General features: G+C 40.5%; 1 protein-coding gene across 2 annotated transcripts in view; it reads right to left on the reverse strand.

The window, feature by feature from the left end:
* CFAP107 (cilia and flagella associated protein 107) overlaps positions 1–19,515 on the reverse strand; it is a 36,061-nt gene extending 16,546 nt beyond the window's left edge. The window contains exons 1-2 of one of the 2 annotated variants that reach the window (XM_070768476.1): positions 19,189–19,514; positions 2,169–2,282 (exon numbers count right to left, since the gene is read on the reverse strand). In XM_070768476.1, the coding sequence (XP_070624577.1) occupies positions 2,169–2,282; positions 19,189–19,302 (228 nt within the window). In that variant the 5' untranslated portion in view covers positions 19,303–19,514. Of the gene's footprint in view, positions 1–2,168; positions 2,283–19,188 lie in introns of both variants that reach the window. The other variant, XM_070768477.1, reaches the window with a different exon arrangement.
* Between the last annotated feature and the right edge of the window lie 2,004 nt (positions 19,516–21,519).

Here is a 21,519-nt window from a genome sequence, read left to right on the forward strand (position 1 = left end):
CAATACGTGAACTGTGAACTTCCAGATGTTCAAGCTGGTTTTAGAAAAGGCAGAGGAACCAGAGGTCAAATTGCCAACATCTGCTGGATCATCAAGAAAGCAAGAGAGTTCCAAAAAAAACATTTATTTCTGTTTTATTGACTATGCCAAAGCCTTTGACTGTGTGGATCACAATAAACTGTGGAAAATTCTGAAAGAGATGGGAATACCTGACCACCTGACCTGCCTCTTGAGAAACCTGTATGCAAGTCAGGAGGCAACAGTTAGAACTGAACATGGAACAACAGACTGGTTCCAAATAGGAAAAGGAGTACGTCAAGGCTGTATATTGTCACCCTGCTTATTTAACTTATATGCAGAGTACATCATGAGAAACGCTGGGCTGGATGAAGCACAAGCTGGAATCAAGATTGCCGGGACAAACCTGAATAACCTAAGATATGCAGATGACACCACCCTTACGGCAGAAAGTGAAGAGGAACTAAAAAGCCTCTTGATGAAAGTGAAAGAGGAGAGTGAAAAAGTTGGTTTAAAGCTCAACATTCAGAAAACTAAAATCATGACATCTGGTCCCATCACTTCATGGGAAATAGATGGGGAAACAGTGGAAACAGTGTCAGACTTTATTTTTTGGGGCTCCAAAATCACTGCAGATGGTGACTGCAGCCATGAAATTAAAAGACGCTTACTCCTTGGAAGAAAAGTTATGACCAACCTAGAGAGCATATTGAAAAGCAGCGACATTACTTTACCAACAAAGTCCATCTAATCAAGGCTATGGTTTTTCCAGTGGTCATGTATGGATGTGAGAGTTGGACTGTGAAGAAAGTTGAGTGCCGAAGAATTGATGCTTTTGAACTGTGGTGTTGGAGAAGACTCTTGAGAATCCCTTGGACTGCAAAAATATCCAACCAGTCCATTCTAAAGGAGATCAGTCCTGGGTGTTCTTTGGAAGGACTGATGCTAAAGCTGAAACTCCAATACTTAGGCCACCTCGTGTGGAGAGTTGACTCACTGGAAAAGACTCTGATGCTAGGACGGATTGGGGACAGGAGGAGAAGGGGATGACAGAGGATGAGATGGCTGGAGGCATCACCGACTCGATGGACACGAGTTTGGGTGAACTCTGGGAATTGATGATGGACAGGGAGGCCTGGTGTGCTGCAGTTCATGGGGTTGCAAAGAGTCGGACACGACTGAATGACTGAACTTAACTGAACTGAGGGTTATGTAGGAGCCTGGCAGGGTACAGATCATGGAGTTGCATAAGAATCGGACACGACTTAGTGACTAAACAACAGCAACAACAATAGGGTTATGTGGGGTAGAAGTGAGGGGACAGACATCACCTCTATAAGCAGCAGACTGGCAGAAGAAGAGCTTGGGGTAGCACCCAGATTGTAGTGAGAAAAGGGCATACTTGTGCACCCAGTGGGTGAACACTCACCGGCTTATTCTCCCCAGGCTGAGCCTAGTGGGTGGCACCCTCAAGGCTTGATATAAGAGGAGGCTCTCTCCTGTTTCTGTAAGGGCCAGGATTTCTGAGCTTCAACACTCTCTCACCTAATTTAATAAATGTCTCAAATGTGTGGTCTCACACCTGGGAGACAGGTTCTGAGGCTGCAGTGCTCTGCTCCCTGCTCTGGCAGCCTGGAACTCAACCATACTCACAAGTAGACACTCAACGAGTGACAGCAAACTGAATGGCCCTTGACTTTTCATACAAAAGAACAGGATGCTTGGCCATCGGTAATATTATACAAACACTGTCTATGCAAACATCAAACTACTCACTTTTGGAGTGCCTTGTGTTGTTCCTGACTACACTTACCCTAACTCAACATCAACCTTTGTTTGTTTCACACATCCGTTGCCTACCTCCTGTTGGAAGGGTATGGAAGGATGGGGAAAATGGCCCAGAAAAAGTGCTGGGATACCCAGAGAGGGAAATGCCACCTGCATGAGATCAGGTGGACATCTGCCCACCCAGTGAATAAGGGTAAATGATATCAGCAGCCTCCCTGCACCGTGCTTGGCTGGGGAGGGTATTAATGAGACCACTCCTGTGTCCCCAAGAGAGAATTGAACCTAGAAAGAATCTGGTTGTTTAGTGTCTCCTGAGCACTGGGAGGGGGCCAGGCAGAGTGTGGGACCCTGAGCCCTCTTACCTCAACTGTCCTCTTGCTGTACCACCTGGAGATCTGGTCAGGTCTGTGGCCTGGGAAAGGGACGTACTCTTTTCTGTAAATGGTCTGGGGGGTTTTCTCAGTGGCTTTTATGAACTGAAAAAAAAAAAAAATGTTTTTTTTTTAAGGATAGTTTCTGTGATGCCCCTTCTCAAACTTCTGCTGCATCCCCTCAGTTCCCAACCATTAGAAGCTGGGCAGGGAAAGGGTAAATAGGCGTCCTGCACAATGTGGACTTGATTGTACCCCCTCCCTTCAGTACTTGAAAAGGAGTGCGTTCAGGGACTTGGCACTCCAGTCCAAGACCCCTTGGGAAAGCTGTTTGGTGTCACCTGGTCGCTCACGGTCTACACCTGTTTCCTTTCTCTCTTCTCACTCCCTGCCCCTCCTCCCTCCTGCTTGACTCTTCCCTTTCTTTTTCTTCTTTGTTTCTCACTCTTCCAAGTTCTATGCTTTCTTTCCCCTGAAAATGAATGTTAGAAGCTCAGTTGTGTCCAACTCCTTGCAACCCCATGGACTGTAGCCCACCGGGCTCCTCTCTCCATGGAATTCTCCATGCAAGAATACTGGAGTGGCCAGGGCCACCATGCCTTCCATTGGCATTGGCCCATCTCAGTAGGGTGAGAACAGCCTCTGCACTGGTTTTGTGTCTACAAGAGACACTGGGCACCCTCAAGCTTTTCCTTGGACTCACAGAAGAGGTGGCCCAAGTCCTCTGGAGCCCCACCATTGCAGTTGAAATAGAAGCCCAGAGAGAGAATTTCTGTTGATCAGCAGGCTCGGGAGCTGACTGCAAGTAACACCAGAGAGGCACTCACGAGCCTTTTGAATTTCAACCACCAGTAGCACCTGTGCAGGATGCCTCATCTAAACAACAAACAAAACAAAAATACAAACCCAATCATCAGTAGACAGGATTACCACCTCACTCAGCCTTGCCCATCAGAGGAAAAACAAAGAAACAAAAATTCAGCACAAATCTCACCCTATACGAAGCTTACACAAACCACTGGACCAATCTTAGGAGGGCAGAAACCAAAAGAAAGGTAGAATTCAACCTTGAAGCCTGGGAAAAGGAGAACTCAAACACAATAAGTTAAAAAGACAAATAATGAAAATGCAGAGAAATACTACCCAAATGAAGGAACAAATTAGAAACACAGTAGTCCAAATAAATGAAGAGGGAATAGGCAAACAACTGGAAAAGAATTCAGAATAATGACAGTAAAAATGATCCAAAACCTTGAAAACAAAATGAAGAAAATGCAAGAATCAATTAACAAAGATCTAGAAGAATTAAAGAATAAACACACAGAGACAAAAAACACAATTACTGAAATTAAAGCTAATCTGGAAGGAATCAATAGCAGAATATCTGAAGCAGAAGAACGAATTGGTAAGCTGAAAGATAAAATGGTGGAAATAACTTCTGAAGAGCAGAATAAAGTAAAAAGAATAAAAAGAACTGAGGATAGTCTCAGAGACCTCTGGGACAATATCAAACACACCAACATTCAAATTATAGGGGCCCCAGAAGAAGAAGAGAAAAAGAAAGGGTATGAGACAATTTTTTAAGAGATTATAGTTAAAAATTTCCCCAACATGGAAAAGGAAATAGTCAATCAAGTCCAACAGGCTCAAGTCCAAGTCCAAGGAGTCCCATACAGGATAAACCCAAAGACAAACACGCCAAGACACATACTAATCAAAGTAACAAGGACTAAACACAAAGAAAGAATATTAAAAGCTGCAAAGGAAACACAACAAGTAACACACAAGGGAAACCCCATACATTTTATGGCTGATAATTTAGCAGAAATTCTGCAGGCCAGAAGGGAATTTCTGGATATATTTAAAGTACTGAAAGGGAAAAATCTACCACCAAGATTACTGTACCCAGCAAGAGTATCATTCAAAATTGATGGAGAAATAAAAAGCTTTTCAGACAAGCAAAAGTTAAGAGAATTCAGTACTACCAGACCAGCTTTACAACAAATATTAAAGGGATTTATATAGTAAAGAAATACAAGAGAAGGAAAAATACCTACAAAATCACTCCTAAAACAATTAAGAAAGTGGCAATAGGAACATATATATCAATAATTACTTTATATGTAAATGGATTAAATGTTCCAAGAAAAAGACGCAGACTGGCTGAATGAATATAAAACAAGACCCATATTTATGCTGTCTACAAGAAACCCACTTCGGACCTAAAGACACATATAGAATGAAAGTGAGAGGATGGAAAAATATATTCCAGGCAAATGGAAAGCAAAAGAAAGGTGGAGTAGAAAAGTGGAGTAGCAATCCTCACATCAGACAAAATAGACCTTAAAATACAGAAGATTACAAGAGGGACACTTGTAATTAAGATTAAGGAGGGACACTACATAATGATCAAGGGATCAATCCAAGAAGAAGATATAACAATTGTAAATATCTATGCACCCAACATAGGAGCACCTCAATACATAAGACAGACACTAGCAGAAATAAAAGGAGAAATTCACAGTAGCACATTAATAGTAGAAGACTTTAACACCCCACTTGCACCAATGGACAGATTGTCAAAACAGAAAATTAATAAGCAAATGCAAGTCTTAAATGATACATTAGATGAGGTGTATCTCATTGATATCATCAGGACATTCCAACCAAATGCAGAAGAATACACCTTCTTCTCAAGTGCACATGGAACATTCTCCAGGTTAGACCACATCTCAGGTCACAAGTCAAACCTCAGTAAATTTAAGAAAATTGAAATCATAACAAGCATCTTCTCTGACCACAATGCTATGAGACTAGATATTAATTACAAGAAAAACTGTAAAATGGAGATTAAACAATACATTTCTAAATAACCAACAGGTTACTGAAGAAATCAAAAGGGAAATTAAAAATTTTCTAGAAACAAATGACGGTGAAAATATGACAACTCGAAACCTGTGGGCTGCAGCAAAAGCAGTTCTAAGAGGGAAGTTTATAGTAATACAATCCTACCTCAAGAAGCAAGAAAAACATCAAATAGACAACTAACTTTACACCTAAAGCAACTGGAAAAAGAACAACAACAAAAAAAACACAACAAAATTAGTAGAAGAAAAGAAATCATAAAGATATGAGCAGAAATACATGAAAAAGAAATGAAAGAAACAACAGTAAAGATTAATAAAACTAAAAGCTGGTTCTTTGAGAAGATAAATAAAATTGACAAACTTTTAGCCAGACTCATCAAGCAAAAAAGGAGAAGAATCAAATTAACAAAATTAGAAATGAAAAAGAAGAAGTTACAACAGACAATGCAGAAATACAAAGGATTATAAGAGACTATTATGAACAACTATATGGCAATAAAATGGATAACTTGGAAGAAATGGACAGATTCTTAGAAAAGTTCAATCTTGCAAGACTGAACCAGGAAGAAATAGAAATTAGGGACAACCCAATTACAAGCACTGAAATTGAAACTGTGATCAAAAATCTCTCAAAAAACAAAAGCCCAGGACCAGATGGCTTCACAGGAGAATTCTATCAAGCATTTAGAGAAGAGCTAATGCCTATCCTTCTAAAATGCTTTAAAAAATTGCAGAGGGAGGAACACTTCCAAACTCACTCTGGGAGGCCACCATCACCCTGATACCAAAACCAGACAAAGATAACACATAAAAGAGAAAACTACAGGCCAATATCACTGATGAATATAGATGCAAAATTTCTCAACAAAATTTTAACAAACAGATTTCAGCAATGCATCATAAAGCTCAAACACCATGATCAATTTGGGTTTATTCCAGGGATTCTTCAACATATGCAAATCAATCAATGTGATACACCATATTAACAAACTTAAAGATAAAAACCATATGATAATCTCAATAATGCAGAAAAAGGCTTTGACAAAATTAAGCACCCATTTATGATGAAAACTCTTCAAAAAATGGGCATAGAAGGAACCTACCTCAACATAGTAAAGGCCATATATGATAAGCCTAGAGCAAACATTAGTCACAATGGTGAAAAACTGAAAGCATTCCCCTTAAGATCAGGAACAAGATGAGCATGTCCACTTTCACCACTATTATTCAACACAGTAGTCAACATAGGAAGTCCTAGCTACAGCAATAAGAGAAGAAAAAGAAATAAAAGGAATCCAGATCAGAAAAGAAGTAAAGCTCTCACTGTTTCCAGGTGACATGATACTGTACATAGAAAACTATAAAGAAATTATCAGAAAATTACTAGAGCTAACCAGTGAATTCAGCAAAGTCACAGGATACAAAACCAATACACAGAAATCACTTGCATTTCTATATACTAACAATGAAACATCAGAAAGAGAAATTAAGGAATCAATCCCATTCACCATTGCAACAAAAAGAATTAAATATCTAGGAATAAACTTACCTAAGGAGACAAAAGAACTGTACACAGAAAATTATGACACTAATAAAAGAAATCAAAGTCGACATAAATGGAGAGATATTCCATGTTCCTGGGTAGGAAGAATCAATATTGTGAAAATGACTATACTACCAAATGCAATCTACAGATTCAATGCAATCCCTAGCAAATTACCAATAACATTTTTCACAGAACTAGAACAAAAAATTTCACAATTCAAATGGAAACACAAAAGACCCTGAATAGCCAAAGCAGTCTTGAGAAAGAAGAATGGAGCTGGAGGAATCAACCTTCCTGACTTCAGATTATACTACCAAGCTACAGTCATGAAGACAGTATGGTACTGTCATAAAAACAGAAATATAGACCAATGGAACAAGATAAAAAAAAAAAAAAAAAAAAAACCAGAAATAAACACATGCACCTATGGATACCTTATTTATTTATTTTTTTTTTTACAAAGAAGGCAAGAATACACAATGGAGCAAAGAGAGCCTCTTCAATAAGTGGTACTGGGAAAACAGGACAGTGACATGCAGAAGAATGAAATTAGACACTTTCTAACACCATATACAAAGATAAACTCAAAATGGATTAAAGACCTAAACGTAAGACCAGAAACTATAAAACTCTTAGAGGAAACTATAGGCAGAACACTCAATGACATAATTCAAAACAAGATCCTCTATGACCCACCCCCTAGAGTAATGGAAATAAAAACAAAAGTAAACAAGTGGGACCTGATTAAACTTAAAAGCTTTTGCACAAAAAAGAAAACTATAAGCAAGGTGAAAAGACAACCTGCAGAATGGGAGAAAATAATAACAAATGAAACAACTGACAAAGGATTAATTTGCAAAATACACAAGCAGCTCCTACAGCTCAATACCAGAAAAACAAACAACCCAAAAAACTGGAAATAGAACTGCCATATGACCCAGCAATCCCACTGCTCGGCATACACACCAAGGAAACCAGAATTGAAAGAGACACGTGTACCCAAATGTTCATCACAGCACTGTTTTTAATAGCCCGGACATGGAAGCAACCTCGATGCCCATCAGCAGATGAATGGATAAGAAAGCTGTGGTACATATACACAATGGAATATTACTCAGCCATTAAAAAGAATACATTTGAATCAGTTCTAATGAGGTGGATGAAACTGGAGCCTATTATACAGAGTGAAGTAAGCCAGAAAGAAAAACACCAATACAGTATACTAACATACATATATGGAATTTAGAAAGATGGTAACAATGACCCTATATGTGAGACAGCAAAACAGACACAGATATATAGAACAGTCTTTTGGACTCTGTGGCAGAGGGCGAGGGTGGGATGAGTTGGGAGAATGGCATTGAAACATGTATAGTATCATACATGTGAAACAAATTGCCAGTCCAGGTTTGACACATGATACAGGGTTCTCGGGGCTGGTGCACTGGGATGACCCAGAGGGATGGGATGGGGAGGGAGGTGGGAGAGGGGTTCAGGATGGGGAACACATGTACACCCATGGCAGATTCATGTCAATGGATGGCAAAACCAATACAATATTATAAAGTAAAAATAAATAAGTAAATAAAACCATACGTCTGCTTAAAAAAAAAAAAAAATCAAAAAGTGGGAATAAGACCTAAATAGACATTTCTCTGTTTAGACATACACATGGCTAACAAACACTTGAAAAGATGTTAAACATTGCTCATTATTCAGTTCAGTTCAGTTCAGTTGCTCAGTCATGTCCGACTCTTTGCGACCCCATGAATCGCAGCACACCAGGCCTCCCTGTCCATCACCAACTCCCAGAGTTCACTCAAACTCATGTCCATCGAGTCAGTGATGCCATCCAGCTATCTCATCCTCTGTCGTCCCCTTCTCTTCCTGCCCCCAATCCCTCCCAGCATCAGAGTTTTTCCCGATGAGTCAACTCTTTGCATGAAGTAGCCAAAGTATTGGAGTTTCAGCTTTAGCATCAGTCCTTCCAAAGAACACCCAGGACTGATCTCCTTTAGGATGGCCTGGTTGGATCTCCTTGCAGTCCAAGGGACTCTCAAGAGTCTTCTCCAACACCACAGTTCAAAAGCATCAATTCTTCGGCACTCAACTTTCTTCACAGTCCAACTCTCACATCCATACATGACCACAGGAAAAACCATAGCCTTGCTCATTATTAGAAAAATGCAAATCAAAACTACAATGAGCTATCACCTCACACCAGTCAGAATGGCCATCATCAGAAAGTCTACAAACAGTAAATGCTGGAGAGGGTGTGGAGAAAAGGGAATGCTCTTGCACTGTTTTGGGAATGCAAATTGATACAGTCACTATGGAAGATGGTATGAAAGTGAAGTGAAAGTGAAGGTCCCTCAATTGTGTCCAGTTGTATCCATGGACTATATAGTCCATGAAATTCTCCAGGCCAGAATACTGGAGTGGGTAGCCTTTCCCTTCTCTGGGGGATCTTCACCACCCAGGGATAGAACCAGGTCCCCCGCATTGCAGGCAGATTCTTTAGCAGCTGAGCCACAAAGGAAGACAATATGGAGACTCCTTAAAAAACTAGGAATAAAACCACCATATGACCCAGCAATCCCACTCCTAGGCATGTACCCTGAGGAAATCAAAATTTAAAAAGACACACCTATCCCATTATTCATTGCAGCACTATTTACAATAGCTAAAATATGGAAGCAACCTAGATATCCTTCTAGAGATGAATGGATAAAGAAGTTGTACATATACACAACGGAATATTACTCAGCCATAAAAAGGAATGCTTTTGAGTCAGTTCTAATGAGGTGGATGAATCTAGAATCTATTGTACAGAGTGAAGTAAGTCAGAAAGAGAAAGAGAAATATCATATTCTAACACACATATATATGGAATCTAGAAAAATCGTACTGAAGAATTTACTTACAGGGCAGCAGTGGAGAAACAGACATAGAGAATAGACTTGTGGACATGGGGAGAGAGGAGGAGAGGGTGAGATGCATGGAAAGAGTAGCATGGAAACTTACACTACCATATGTAAAATAGATTGCCAACTGGAATTTGCTGTATAGCTAAGGAAACTCAAATAGGGGCTCTGTCTCAACTTAGAGGGGTGGGATAGGGAGGGAGATGGGAGAGAAGTTCAAAAGGGAGGGGATATATGTATACCTATGGCTGATTCATGTTGAGGTTTGACAGAAAACAACAAAATTCTATAAAGCAGTTATCCTTCAATAAAAATAAATAAATAAATTTTAAAAGAAAAGAATACTAGAGTGGGTAGCTATTCACTTATCCAGGGGATCTTCCCCATCCAGGTATTGAACCCAGGTCTCCTGCATTTATTTACCATCTGAGCCACCACCAGAAAAGCCCTATTATATCACAATTTTTCATTGTTTTTTGAAATTCATTGTAGTAAAAGATGCATAATAAAATTTACCATTTTGACTATTTTTATTTTTATTTGGCTGCAGTGCATATTAGTTGCAGCACAAAGGATTTTTAGTCTTGGCATGCAGAATCGTTTTAGTTGTAGCATGTGGACTCTAGTTCCGTGTGTGCGTGTGTGTGTGTGTGTGTGCGTGCACGCACGCACTCAGTCGCTAAGTCATGTCCAACTCTTTTGTGACCTGTAGGCTGCCAGGCTCCTCTGTCCATGGAATTTCCCAGGCAAGAATACTGAAGCGGGTTGCCATTTCCTTCTTCAGGGGATCTTCTGGACCCAGGGATCAAACCCTCATCTTTTGGTTCTCCTGCTTTGGCAGGCAGGTTCTTTACTACTGATCCACTTAATTAGGTGCATCCCTAATTAGGGATCAAAACCCAGGTCCCCTGGGAGTTTGCAGTGTTAGCCATTGGACCACCAGGGAAGTCCCATTTTTAACTACTTTTAAGTGTGCAGCTCAGTGGCATTAACTACATTCACATTGATGAGCAACCACCACCTCCATCCACTTGCAGGACTTTTTCATCGTCTCAAACTGAAACTCTGTCCCCTTTAAGCAACAGCTCTCCATTCTCCCTTGCTCAGCACCTGGCAACCACCATTCTGCTTTCTATTTCTATGAATTTGACTACTCTGCTGTACCTCAGATCTTCCCAGGTGGCGCTAGTGGTAATTCTGCCTGCCAGTGCAGGAGATATAAGAGACGTGGATTCCATCCCTGGGTCAGGAAGATCCCTTGGATGAGGGTATGGCAACCCACACCAGTGTTCTTGCCTGGAGAATCCCATGGACAGAGGAACCTGGGGGAGGTCCATGGGGTTGAAAAGAGTTGGACACGACTAAAGTGACTGAGCACACACGCACACACTGTATAAGTGGGAGTACACAGTATTTGTCTTTTGGTGACTAACACTGCACTATGGACGGAGGTTCATGACATTGTACAGAAGACAGGGATCAAGACCATCCCCAAGAAAAAGAAACGCAAAAAAGCAAAACAGCTGTCTGAAGAGGCCTTACAAATAGCTGTGAAATGAAGAGAAGTGAAAAGCAAAGGAGAAAAGGAAAGATATACCCATATGAATACAGAGTTCCAAAGAATAGCAAGGAGAGATAAAAAGCCTTCCTCAATGATCAATGCAAAGTAATACAGGAAAACAATAGAATGGGAAAGACCAGAGATCTCTTCAAGAAAATTAGAGATACCAAGGGAATGTTTCATGCAAAGATGGGCTCAATAAAGGACAAAAATGGTATGGACCTAACAGAAGCATAATATATTAAGAGGAGGTGGCAAGAATACACAAAAGAACTGTACAAAAAAGATCTTCACAACCCAGATAATCACTATGGTGTGACCACTCACCTAGAGCCAGACATCCTGGAATGTGAAGTCAAGTGGGCCTTAGGAAGCATCACTACAAACAAGCTAATGGAGGTGATGGAATTCCAGTTGAGCTATTTCAAATCCTGAAAGATGATGCTGTGAAAGTGCTGCACTCAATATGCCAGCAAATTTGGAAAACTCAGCAGTGGCCACAGGACTAGAAAAGGTCAGTTTTCATTTAAATCCCAAAGAAAGGCAATGCCAAAGAATGTTCAAACTACCACACAATTGCACTCATCTCACACACTAGTAAAGTAATGCTCAAAATTCTCCAAGCTGTGTTTCAACAGTATGTGAATTGTGAACTTCCAGATGTTCAAGCTGGTTTTAGAAAAGGCAGAGGAACCAGAGGTCAAATTGCTAACATCCACTGGATCATCAAAAAAGCAAGAGTTCCAGAAAAACATCTATTTCTGCTTTTTGACTCTGCCAAAGCCTTTGACTGGGTGGATCACAACAAACCGTGGAAAATTCTGAAAGAGATGGAAATACCAGACCACCTGACCTGCCTCTTGAGAAACCCGTATGCAGGTCAGGAAGCAACAGTTAGAACTGAACACGGAACAACAGACTGGTTCCAAATAGGAAAAGGAGTACATCAAGGCTGTATATTGTCACCCTGCTTATTTAACTTATATGCAGAGTAAATCATGAAAAACACTGGGCTGGATGAAGCACAAGCTGGAATCAAGATTGCTGGAGGAAATATCAATAACCTCAGATATGCAGATGACACCACTCTTATGGCAGAAAGTGAAAAAGAGCTAAAGAGTCTCTTGATGAAAGTGAAAGTGGAGAGTGAAAAAGTTGGCTTAAACCTCAACATTCAGAAAACTAAGATCATGGCATCCAGTCTCATCACTTGATGGCAAATAGATGGGGAAACAGTCAAAACAGTAAGAGATTTTATTTTGGGGGGCTCTAAAATTGCTGAAGATGGTGACTGCAGCCATGAAATTAAAAGACACTTGCTCCTTGGAAGAAAAGTTATGACCAACCTAGACAGCATATTAAAAAGCAGAGACATTGCTTTGCCAACAAAGGTCCATCTAGTCAAGGCTATGGTTTATCCAGTGATCATGAATAGATGTGAGAGTTGGACTGTGAAGAAAGCTGAGCACTGAAGAATTGATGCTTTTGAACTGTGGTGTTGGAAGACTCTTGAGAGTCCCTTGGACTGCAAGGAGATCCAACAAGGCCATCCTATGGGAAATCAGTCCTGAATATTCATTGGAAGGACTGATGTTGAAGCTGAAACTCCAATACTTTGGCCACCTGATGAAAGAGCTGACTCATTTGAAAAGACCCTGATGCTGGGAAAGATTGAAGGTAGAAGGAGAAAGGGACAACGGAGGATGACATCTTTGGATGGCATCAGTGACTCAACAGACATGAGTTTGAGTAAATTCCAGGAGTTGGTGATGGACAGGGAGGCCTGGTGTGCTGCAGTCCATGGGGTTGCAAAGAGTCAGACATGACTAAGCAACTGAACTGAACTGAACATTGCTCTTAACTTAGTGTCTTCAAGGTTTATCTACACGGTAGCATGTTTCATAATTTCCTTTCTCTTAAAGATTGAGTAATATTCCATTGTATGTATATGCTCTATTTTGCTTATCCATTCCTCACTGAATTACTTCTACCTTCCAGTTCCTGTGAATAATGCTGTTAATAATATAAACATGCAAATATCTCTCTGCAAGAGCCTGCTTTCACTCTTGATAATAAATTCTTTCATACATAAAGTTTAATTTTGGTGAAGTCCAGTTTATCTATTTTTTCTCTTGTTGTCTATGTTTAGGGTGTCATATCCAAGAAGTCAGTGCCAAATTCAATGTCATGTAGCTTTTCTCCTGTTTTCTTCTAAGAGTTTTATAATTTTAGGTCTTACATATAGACCTAAAGACCTTACATATAGGTCTTTGATTCATTTTGAATTAATTTTTGAATATGGTGTGAGGTAGGTGTCCAACTTCATTCCTTTGCATGGGTATGATTGTAGCTGGGCTTTTCATATATGGTCTTTATTATGTTAAGGTGAAGTGAAAGTCACTCAGTTGTGTCCAACTCTTTGTGACCCCATGGACTATACAGTCCATGGAGTTCTCCAGGCCAGAATACTGGAGTGGGTGGGTGTTTCCTTCTCCAGAGGATCTTCCCAACCCAGAGATCAAGCCCAGGTCTCCCGCATTGCAGATGGATTCTTTACCAGCTGAGCCACCAAGAATACTGGAGTGGGTAGCCTGTCCCTTCTCCAGCATATCTTTCTGACCCAGAAATGGAACCGGGGTCTTCTGTACTGCAGGCAGATCTTGGCTACCAGGGAAGCCCTGTGTTAAAGTAGTTAAAAGCTAAGTAGAATTCACCAGTGAAGCCATCTAGTCCTGGGCTTTTATTTTGGGGAGCTCTTTGATTACTGATTCAATTTTCTTACTAGTTATATGTCTATTCATACTTTCTATTTCTTCATGATCCTTTCTTCAATATACCCTCCTCTTCTTTGGCTCTTGTAACATTTTTTTACTTAGACTTCATTTTCTATGAAATTAATACAGTGCCACCTCATTCTCTTTGAGCTGATATTTGCAGGGAATATCTTTTTCTAGTCTTTTATTTTCAACTTTTGCATGTCCTTAGATCTAAAAACAGTCTCATAGATGGTGGATGAAAAAAAATCATGTTTTTTCCCCCCATTCTGCAAATCTCTTTTGATGAGCATTTAATCTATTTACATTTAAAGTAATTACTGAAAAAAAAGAAAAAATAAAGTAATTACTGTTATTTACTTTTACCGTTTTGTTATTTGTTTTCTTTTTTGTCTTATAGGGCTTTTTGCCCCTCATTTTCACCATTACTACTTTTCTTTGTGTTTATTTAATTTTTAGTAGTGGTCTATTTTTCTTTCTCATTTCCTCTTGTGTATATTTTAGAGAGATTTTCTTTGTAGTTATCATGGGAATTATACATAACATCTTAAATTTATAGTGATCTATCTTATTTTTTAATTAATTTTTCATCTTTTTATTTTATACTGGAGTATAGCTGATTAATAATGTGATAGTTTCAGGTGGACAGCAAAGGGACTCAACCATCCATACACATGTATCCATTCTCCCCCAAACTCTCCTCCAGTCCAGGCTGCCACATAACCTGGAGCAGAGTTCCCTGGGCTATATAGTAGGTCCTTGTTGGTTATTCATTTTAAATATAGCAGTGTGTACATGTTTATCCCACACTCCCTAATTATCCATTCTCCCCTCCCTTCCCGCACTGGGAACCATAAATTCATTCTCTAAGTCTGTGAGTCTGTTTCTGCTTTGTAAATAAGTTCATTTGTATCATTTCTTTTTAGATTCTGTATAAGGGATGTCATATATTATTTCTCTATGTGACTTACTTCACTCAGTATGATAATCTCTATGTCCATCCAAATTGCATAACAATCTATTTAAAATTCATACTATCTTGCGTTAACTCATTAATAAAAACCCACTCTGATATAGCTTTGCCCTCCCTCATTTTATGTTATTGATGTCACAAATTACATGTTGATATACTGTGTACCCATTAACATTAATTTATAATATTTTATGGTTTTGTGTTTTTTAATTGTGTAGAAAATAATGGAATTACAAACCAAAAGTACAATAATGATGGCGTCTATATTTGTGCATTTATCTTTACCAGGGGTCTTTATATTTTCATATAACTTCAAGTTACAATTTACCATTTCTCCATACTAACTTCAAGGACTCCCATTAGCACTTCCTGTAGGGAAGATGTAGCAGTACTCCCTCAGCTTCTGTTTATCTGGGAATGTTTTTATTTCTCCATTTTTGAAGGAAAGTTTTGTTGGCTAAGCTATTCTCAGTCAATAGTGGGATGGGGTTTTTTGGGGTGTGGGGCTTGGTTTTGTTTAGGTTTTGGTTTGTGGGGACTAAGCCCTTTAAACATATCACCCCACTGTTTTCTGACCACCAAAGTTTCTGCTGAAAAATCTAATGATAATCTTATTAGGGCTCCCTTGTATGCGATGAGTCATTTTTCTCTTGCTGTTTTGAAGATTCTCTCCTTTTCTTTGACTTTCAACAGATTGATTATAATTGTCTCTGTGTGAGTATCTAGGGATTTAACTTATTTGGTCTCCACTGAGCTTCTGGGATTTGTAGATCCATATCTAGTGTGGGAAGTTTTCAGTCATTATTTATTCAAATAATCTCTCTGCCCCTTTCTCTTTTAATTTATCCCATAGTCAGTATATGTCAGCTTGAGGGTGTCCCACAAGTCTTTGGTCTCTGCTCATGTTTCTTTATTCATTTCTCTTTTTGCTACCTAGGCTCAATAATTTCAAACAGTCTATCTTCAAGTTTTCTGATTCTTACTTCTGTCTGTTCAAACCCACTTTTGAATGTCTCTAGTGAATTTTTTTTCATAAACGTTACTGTATATTTCAATTCCTTTATTTTTATTTGGTCTTCCCAGGTGACTCAGGGATAAAGAATCTGCCTGCGAATGCAGGAGACGTGGCTTTGATCCCTGGGTCAGGAATATCCCCTGGAAGAGGAAATGGCAACCCACTCCAGTATTCTTGCCTGGAGAATTCCATGGACAGGGGAGCCTGGTGGGCTACGGTCTATGGGGTCACAGTCAGACACAACTGAGTACACACACACACACACATTTTTGTTTGATTCCTTTTTAGAACTTCTATCTTTCACTAATATTCTCATTTTGCTTATATATTATTTTCCTGATTTCCTTCAATTCTTTGTCCACACTTCCTTTTAGCTTTTTAAGTATATTTAAGACAGGTTTCTTTTTGTTGTTGTTTTGTTTTTTAGTTTTTCTCTGGTACTACTGCTGCCTGTGTTTCTTCAGGGACTGTTTCTGCCACTTAATTTTTTTCCTTTGAGTGGACCATCTTTTCTTGTTTCTTTTTAAGTCTTATTTTTTTTTTTTTTTTAACACTGAGCACTTGAGAGAAAAATAGCCATCTCTCCTGGTCTCTGCAGACTGGCTCCACACAAGGAAAGATCTCTACTAAGTAGTGGGCATGTTCTGAGCCTTGGAGTCAGTCAGGTATGAAGGTTTTAATTCTTCTTTGGACTTTTCTGAACATGAGCATGCATCCTGCCTACGACTCTGTGTCTGTGTGTATCTGTGCTTTTTATTTCTCCTTGTAAACATAGCTGCTTTAAAATTCCTTTATTTTTCCAAGAAGCCTCTCTCTGGTTTCTTTTCAGAGTCTTAGATGTTCTGTTGCATTCCTCTACCTATAATTTCTTACCCCCAGACCTTTGCAAACTTGTAGTCCCCTGGCAGCTTTCACTAGCTGTTGACCACTACTGCTTTCCAAGCTCTTCCTGGCCTGAAATATGAACCATCCACTTTTTCCTGTTTGAGCTCTGAGTTAGCAAAACAGAGACCAATCCCTCCGGCAGTTTCCAGACAAGTTACAGTGTTGCTCCACTCCCTCTGTGTTCCAGGGAGGGAACTGGGAGCTGGGCCACTGCTTCCCCCACACTGCACTGTGCTGTGCTGGGGCAGGAATGGGGGAGGGCAGGTAAAAACACCATGGAGTTTCCTACTATTTTGAATGTGGCTTTCTCTAAAATGGGCATTTGATTTTTTTGCTGTAGACCTTTGTTTTCCAGAGCTCCCATATATTTGTTTCAATTAGGCTAATAGTTGCTTTTTAAATCCAACCAGTCCATTCTGAAGGAGATCAGCCCTGGGATTTCTTTGGAGGGAATGATGCTGAAGCTGAAACTCCAGTACTTTGGCTACCTCATGCAAAGAGTTGACTCATTGGAAAAGACTCTGATGCTGGGAGGGATTGGGGGCAGGAGGAGAAGGGGACGACAGAGAATGAGATGGCTGGATGGCATCACTGACTCGATGGACGTGAGTCTGAGTGAACTCCGGGAGTTGGTGATGGACAGGGAGGCCTGGTGTGCTGCGATTCATGGGGTCGCAAAGAGTCGGACACGACTGAGTGGCTGAACTGAACTGAACTGGTGTTTCCGTGGGAAAAGAAGGGACCTGGAACTTCTTAGTCTGCCATCTTTCTGAAATTGCTCCAACTCTGCTCTCTTTTTTTTTTTTTTAAATTTTATTTTATTTTTAAACTTTACATAATTGTATTAGTTTTGCCAAATATCAAAATGAATCCGCCACAGGTATACATGTGTTCCCCATCCTGAACCCTCCTCCCTCCTCCCTCCCCATACCATCCCTCTGGGTCGTCCCAGTGCACTAGCCCCAAGCATCCAGTATCGTGCATCGAACCTGGACTGGCAACTCGTTTCTTACATGATATTTTACATGTTTCAATGTCATTCTCCCAAATCTTCCCACCCTCTCCCTCTCCCACAGAGTCCATAAGACTGTTCTATACATCAGTGTCTCTTTTGCTGTCTCGTACACCGGGTTATTGTTACCATCTTTCTAAATTCCATATATATGCGTTAGTATACTGTATTGATGTTTTTCCTTCTGGCTTACTTCACTCTGTATAATAGGCTCCAGTTTCATCCACCTCATTAGAACTGATTCAAATGTATTCTTTTTAATATACTCCATTGGGTAAATGTACCATAGCTTTCTTACTCTGCTCTCTTTATGCAATCTCCTCTCAGTCAGTGTAGGATCAGCCCATAATCTCCCCGGGTACTGCTTTGCCTACCCGAAAGAATGCTTAACCATTCTTTCTTGCTCTTGGATTACACACACACACCTATTCCACAAACAAAAACAAGTGCAGTCAGAGCTAAAAAATGGCCCAAAGCTATGTCTGACCAGAAGGGTGACAAATGCTAAGGTTCCCACATGAAAGGAGCCTTTTCTAGCTCTCAGAAGTCACTATTAACCTTCCCCACACTTACACCAAAGCTACCAATTCTGTCTCACCCTCTTTCCTTTGACTATTTTCCAAGAAGATATGAAGATGTCTAGATGTCTCTGCAGAAACTTATGTGGGTCAGTCTTGATTGCCACAAACGAAGATACTCAATTTTATGCAGGTCAATTTAGGAAAAGTATTTTGAGATGGTCTTTAAGATACATGGGAACAACAAGAACACGCCTGTTCTGTTTTGAAAGTGAAAGGTGAAATGCGCAGGCAGGGCAAAGTTGTGGAACAGGCGCCAGAGAGCACCTGGACATGAAGACAAGGAGTGTCAAGCCTGCCTTGACAGGTAATACATCTGGAAGGACCAGCCCAGGGAGAGCAGATGTTCTTCAAATCAAGATGCAGCTAAATTAGGAACAGAGAATATCAGATGCGTAGAGACACTCCACTGACTATAGAACTTCAAGGCACAACCTTATTGACACCTGTACTATGATGTTTTCAAGATATAAATGGGGACTTTGATAACTGCTTGAATATAACTCCTCTGTGTTAGGGAGTCTCTCTGCACAGAGTTCCTAATGCCACCTTCTTAAGATCCAAGTATTTGTGGTCCTTGATTTAGAAATAATAATAATACCCTCGGGTGGTACAGTGGTAAAGAATCTGCCTGCTAATGCAGGAGACAAGGGATGGATCTCTGAGTCGGGAAGATCCCTTGGAGTAGGAAATGGCAACCCACTCTTTTCTTACCTGGAAAATTCCATGGACAGAGGAACCTGGCGAGCTACAATTCACGGGGTCGCAGAGAGTTGGACAGGACTGAGTGACTGAGCACACACGCACACAGTGCTCTCACTCATCCTCCCTGCCAGGTCTCCTTCTGAGCCCTCTGTCCACCTTCTTTTTACTTACCTTCCTCCTCTCCTCTGTCCAGTTTCCAGTGAGCACTCTGGTTGAATACTTGGTCTCAATCTTCCAGCTCGGCGTGGAGGATGACTGTGGACTTACGGCAGTAAGAAACTGCATTTGTCCCAAGCTTCTTTGACTTGACACAGTTTAAGGTTTCAGGGTGGGAGATGTTATGAAGCTGCTGAGTTTGGGGTGCCTTTTTTTCTTTTCAGCAGTCAGAATGGAGATGACACCCAGCTAAATTTGCAGGATTAAAGGGCCCTGAGAGTCCACTTTCAGCCTCCAGAAAGAGGTGATGTGGTCTTGGATTCCGTACTGTTGACAATCTCCATGGTGATAGACTGTGAGTATAAATACTCTCCTTAAGGGGGCAGCTGATTCCTCAGAAGCAAAATTGATGTTAAAAAAGTAAATCAAACCAACAGCAGTCACCACAAAAGCAGGAGCCAGAAGGACCTGGTTTCCATGTCATGTAACTTCCTGGTTACCAAGAGGTATCATGCATGCTAGATTTTAATACCTAGATGAGCTGAGATAATTACATTCTACCGTTTAATGAATGCTGACGTGCTAGGCCCATGCTGAGACCTTTACATGTACTCACTTGTTTAACCCTCAAAGAGTCCTATGAAGCAGGTGCCATAACTGTACCCATTTTATGGATGAGGACACTGAAGTAAAGAGGGATTAAGTAGCTACCTCAAGTCACACATCTGGAGACCTGAGATTTAAATCCATTCTGATTCAGTCGTTTTACCACTGGGCTCTGTTCATTGCTCCTCTGCCCCTTTGCCTAAGGGGCTTCCAGGAAGAATGCTAATAAATATGATTCATTCAGATCATCTTCATTCATTCATTCCACAGCCATTCTATCAAGCGTATGCTACATTCAGAGCACTGACCTGGAATTATTAGTACAATGCATCAGTGGCTAGACCAGGGCTCCATCCCAATAGAGCTCAGTCCACTGGAATAAAAACCATGACTTTGCTTATTCATTAAGCCAAAAAATCAAGAACCAACCATCTAGATATATACCAATGGAGGGCTGGCTCAACAAACTGTGGCATATCATATGATGAAATACCCTGTAGCTGTTAAATGCTGACATAGGAAGATGCCTTGCAATATATGGTTAAGAAAGAAATCAGTAGGCTCCCCTGGTGGCTCAGATGGTAAAGTGTCTGTCTGCAATGTAGGAGACCCGGGTTCAATTCCTGGGTTGGGAAGATCCCCTGGAGAAGGAAATGGCAGCCCACTTCAGCACTCTTGCCTGGAAAATCCCATGGATGGAGGAGCCTGGTAGGCTATAGTCCATGGGGTCACAAAGAATCGGACACAACTAAGTGGCTTCACTTTAAAGAAGCAGCACACTGTAGTCTTATTTTCAGTTTAGTTCAGTCTCTCAGTCATGTCCAACTCCTTGCAACCCCATGGACTACAGTACACCAGGCTTCCCTGTCCATCACCAACTCCCGGAGCTTGCTCAAACTCATGTCCATTGAGTCAGTGATGACATCCAACTATCTCATCCTCTGTCATCCTCTTCTCTTCCTGCCTTCAATCTTTCCCAGCATCAGAGTCTTTTCCAATGAGTCAGTTCTTCACATCAGGTGACCAAAGTATTGGAGTTTCAGCTTCAGCATCAGTCCTTCCAATGAATATTCAGGACTGGTTTCCTTGAGGATTGACTGGTTTGGATCTCCTTGTAGTCCAAGGGACTCTCAAGAGTCTTCTCCAATACCACAGTTCAAAAGCATCAATTCTTTGGCATTCAGCTTTCTTTATAGTCCAACTCTCACATCCATAGATGACTACTGGCAAAACCATAGCTTTGACTAGATGGACCTTTAAAAGGTAATGTCTCTGCTTTTTAATATATGGTCTAGGTTGGTCACAGCTTTTCTTCCAAGGAGCAAGTGTCTTTTAATTTCATGGCTGCAGTCACCATCTGTGGTGATTTTGGAGCCCCCCCAAAAAATAAAGTCTGTCACTGTTTCCATTATTTCCCCATCAATTTGCCATGAAGTGATGGGACCGGATGCCATGATCTTAGTTATTTGAGTGTTGAGTTTTAAGCCAACTTTTTCATTCTCCTCTTTCACTTTCATCAAGAGGCTCTTTAGTTCTTCTTTTTTAGTAGTCTTGCTTGCCATAAGTAAAGACATTCGATTTCAAGCAGGCAATTCAGAGAAAGTGTTTTCCAATGACCTTGAAACTAAAGTAGAGGAATTCCAGGCAACTATTTGTTCCATATTGAAACAAAGTATGTGGCAAGGAAAGGGCATGGTAGATAGAACAGAGCAAACTTCTATTTGGCAGGACTATAGTTTG

This window comes from Bos indicus, chromosome 16 (assembly GCF_029378745.1).
Source record: "Bos indicus isolate NIAB-ARS_2022 breed Sahiwal x Tharparkar chromosome 16, NIAB-ARS_B.indTharparkar_mat_pri_1.0, whole genome shotgun sequence".
Classification (NCBI taxonomy): domain Eukaryota; kingdom Metazoa; phylum Chordata; class Mammalia; order Artiodactyla; family Bovidae; genus Bos; species Bos indicus.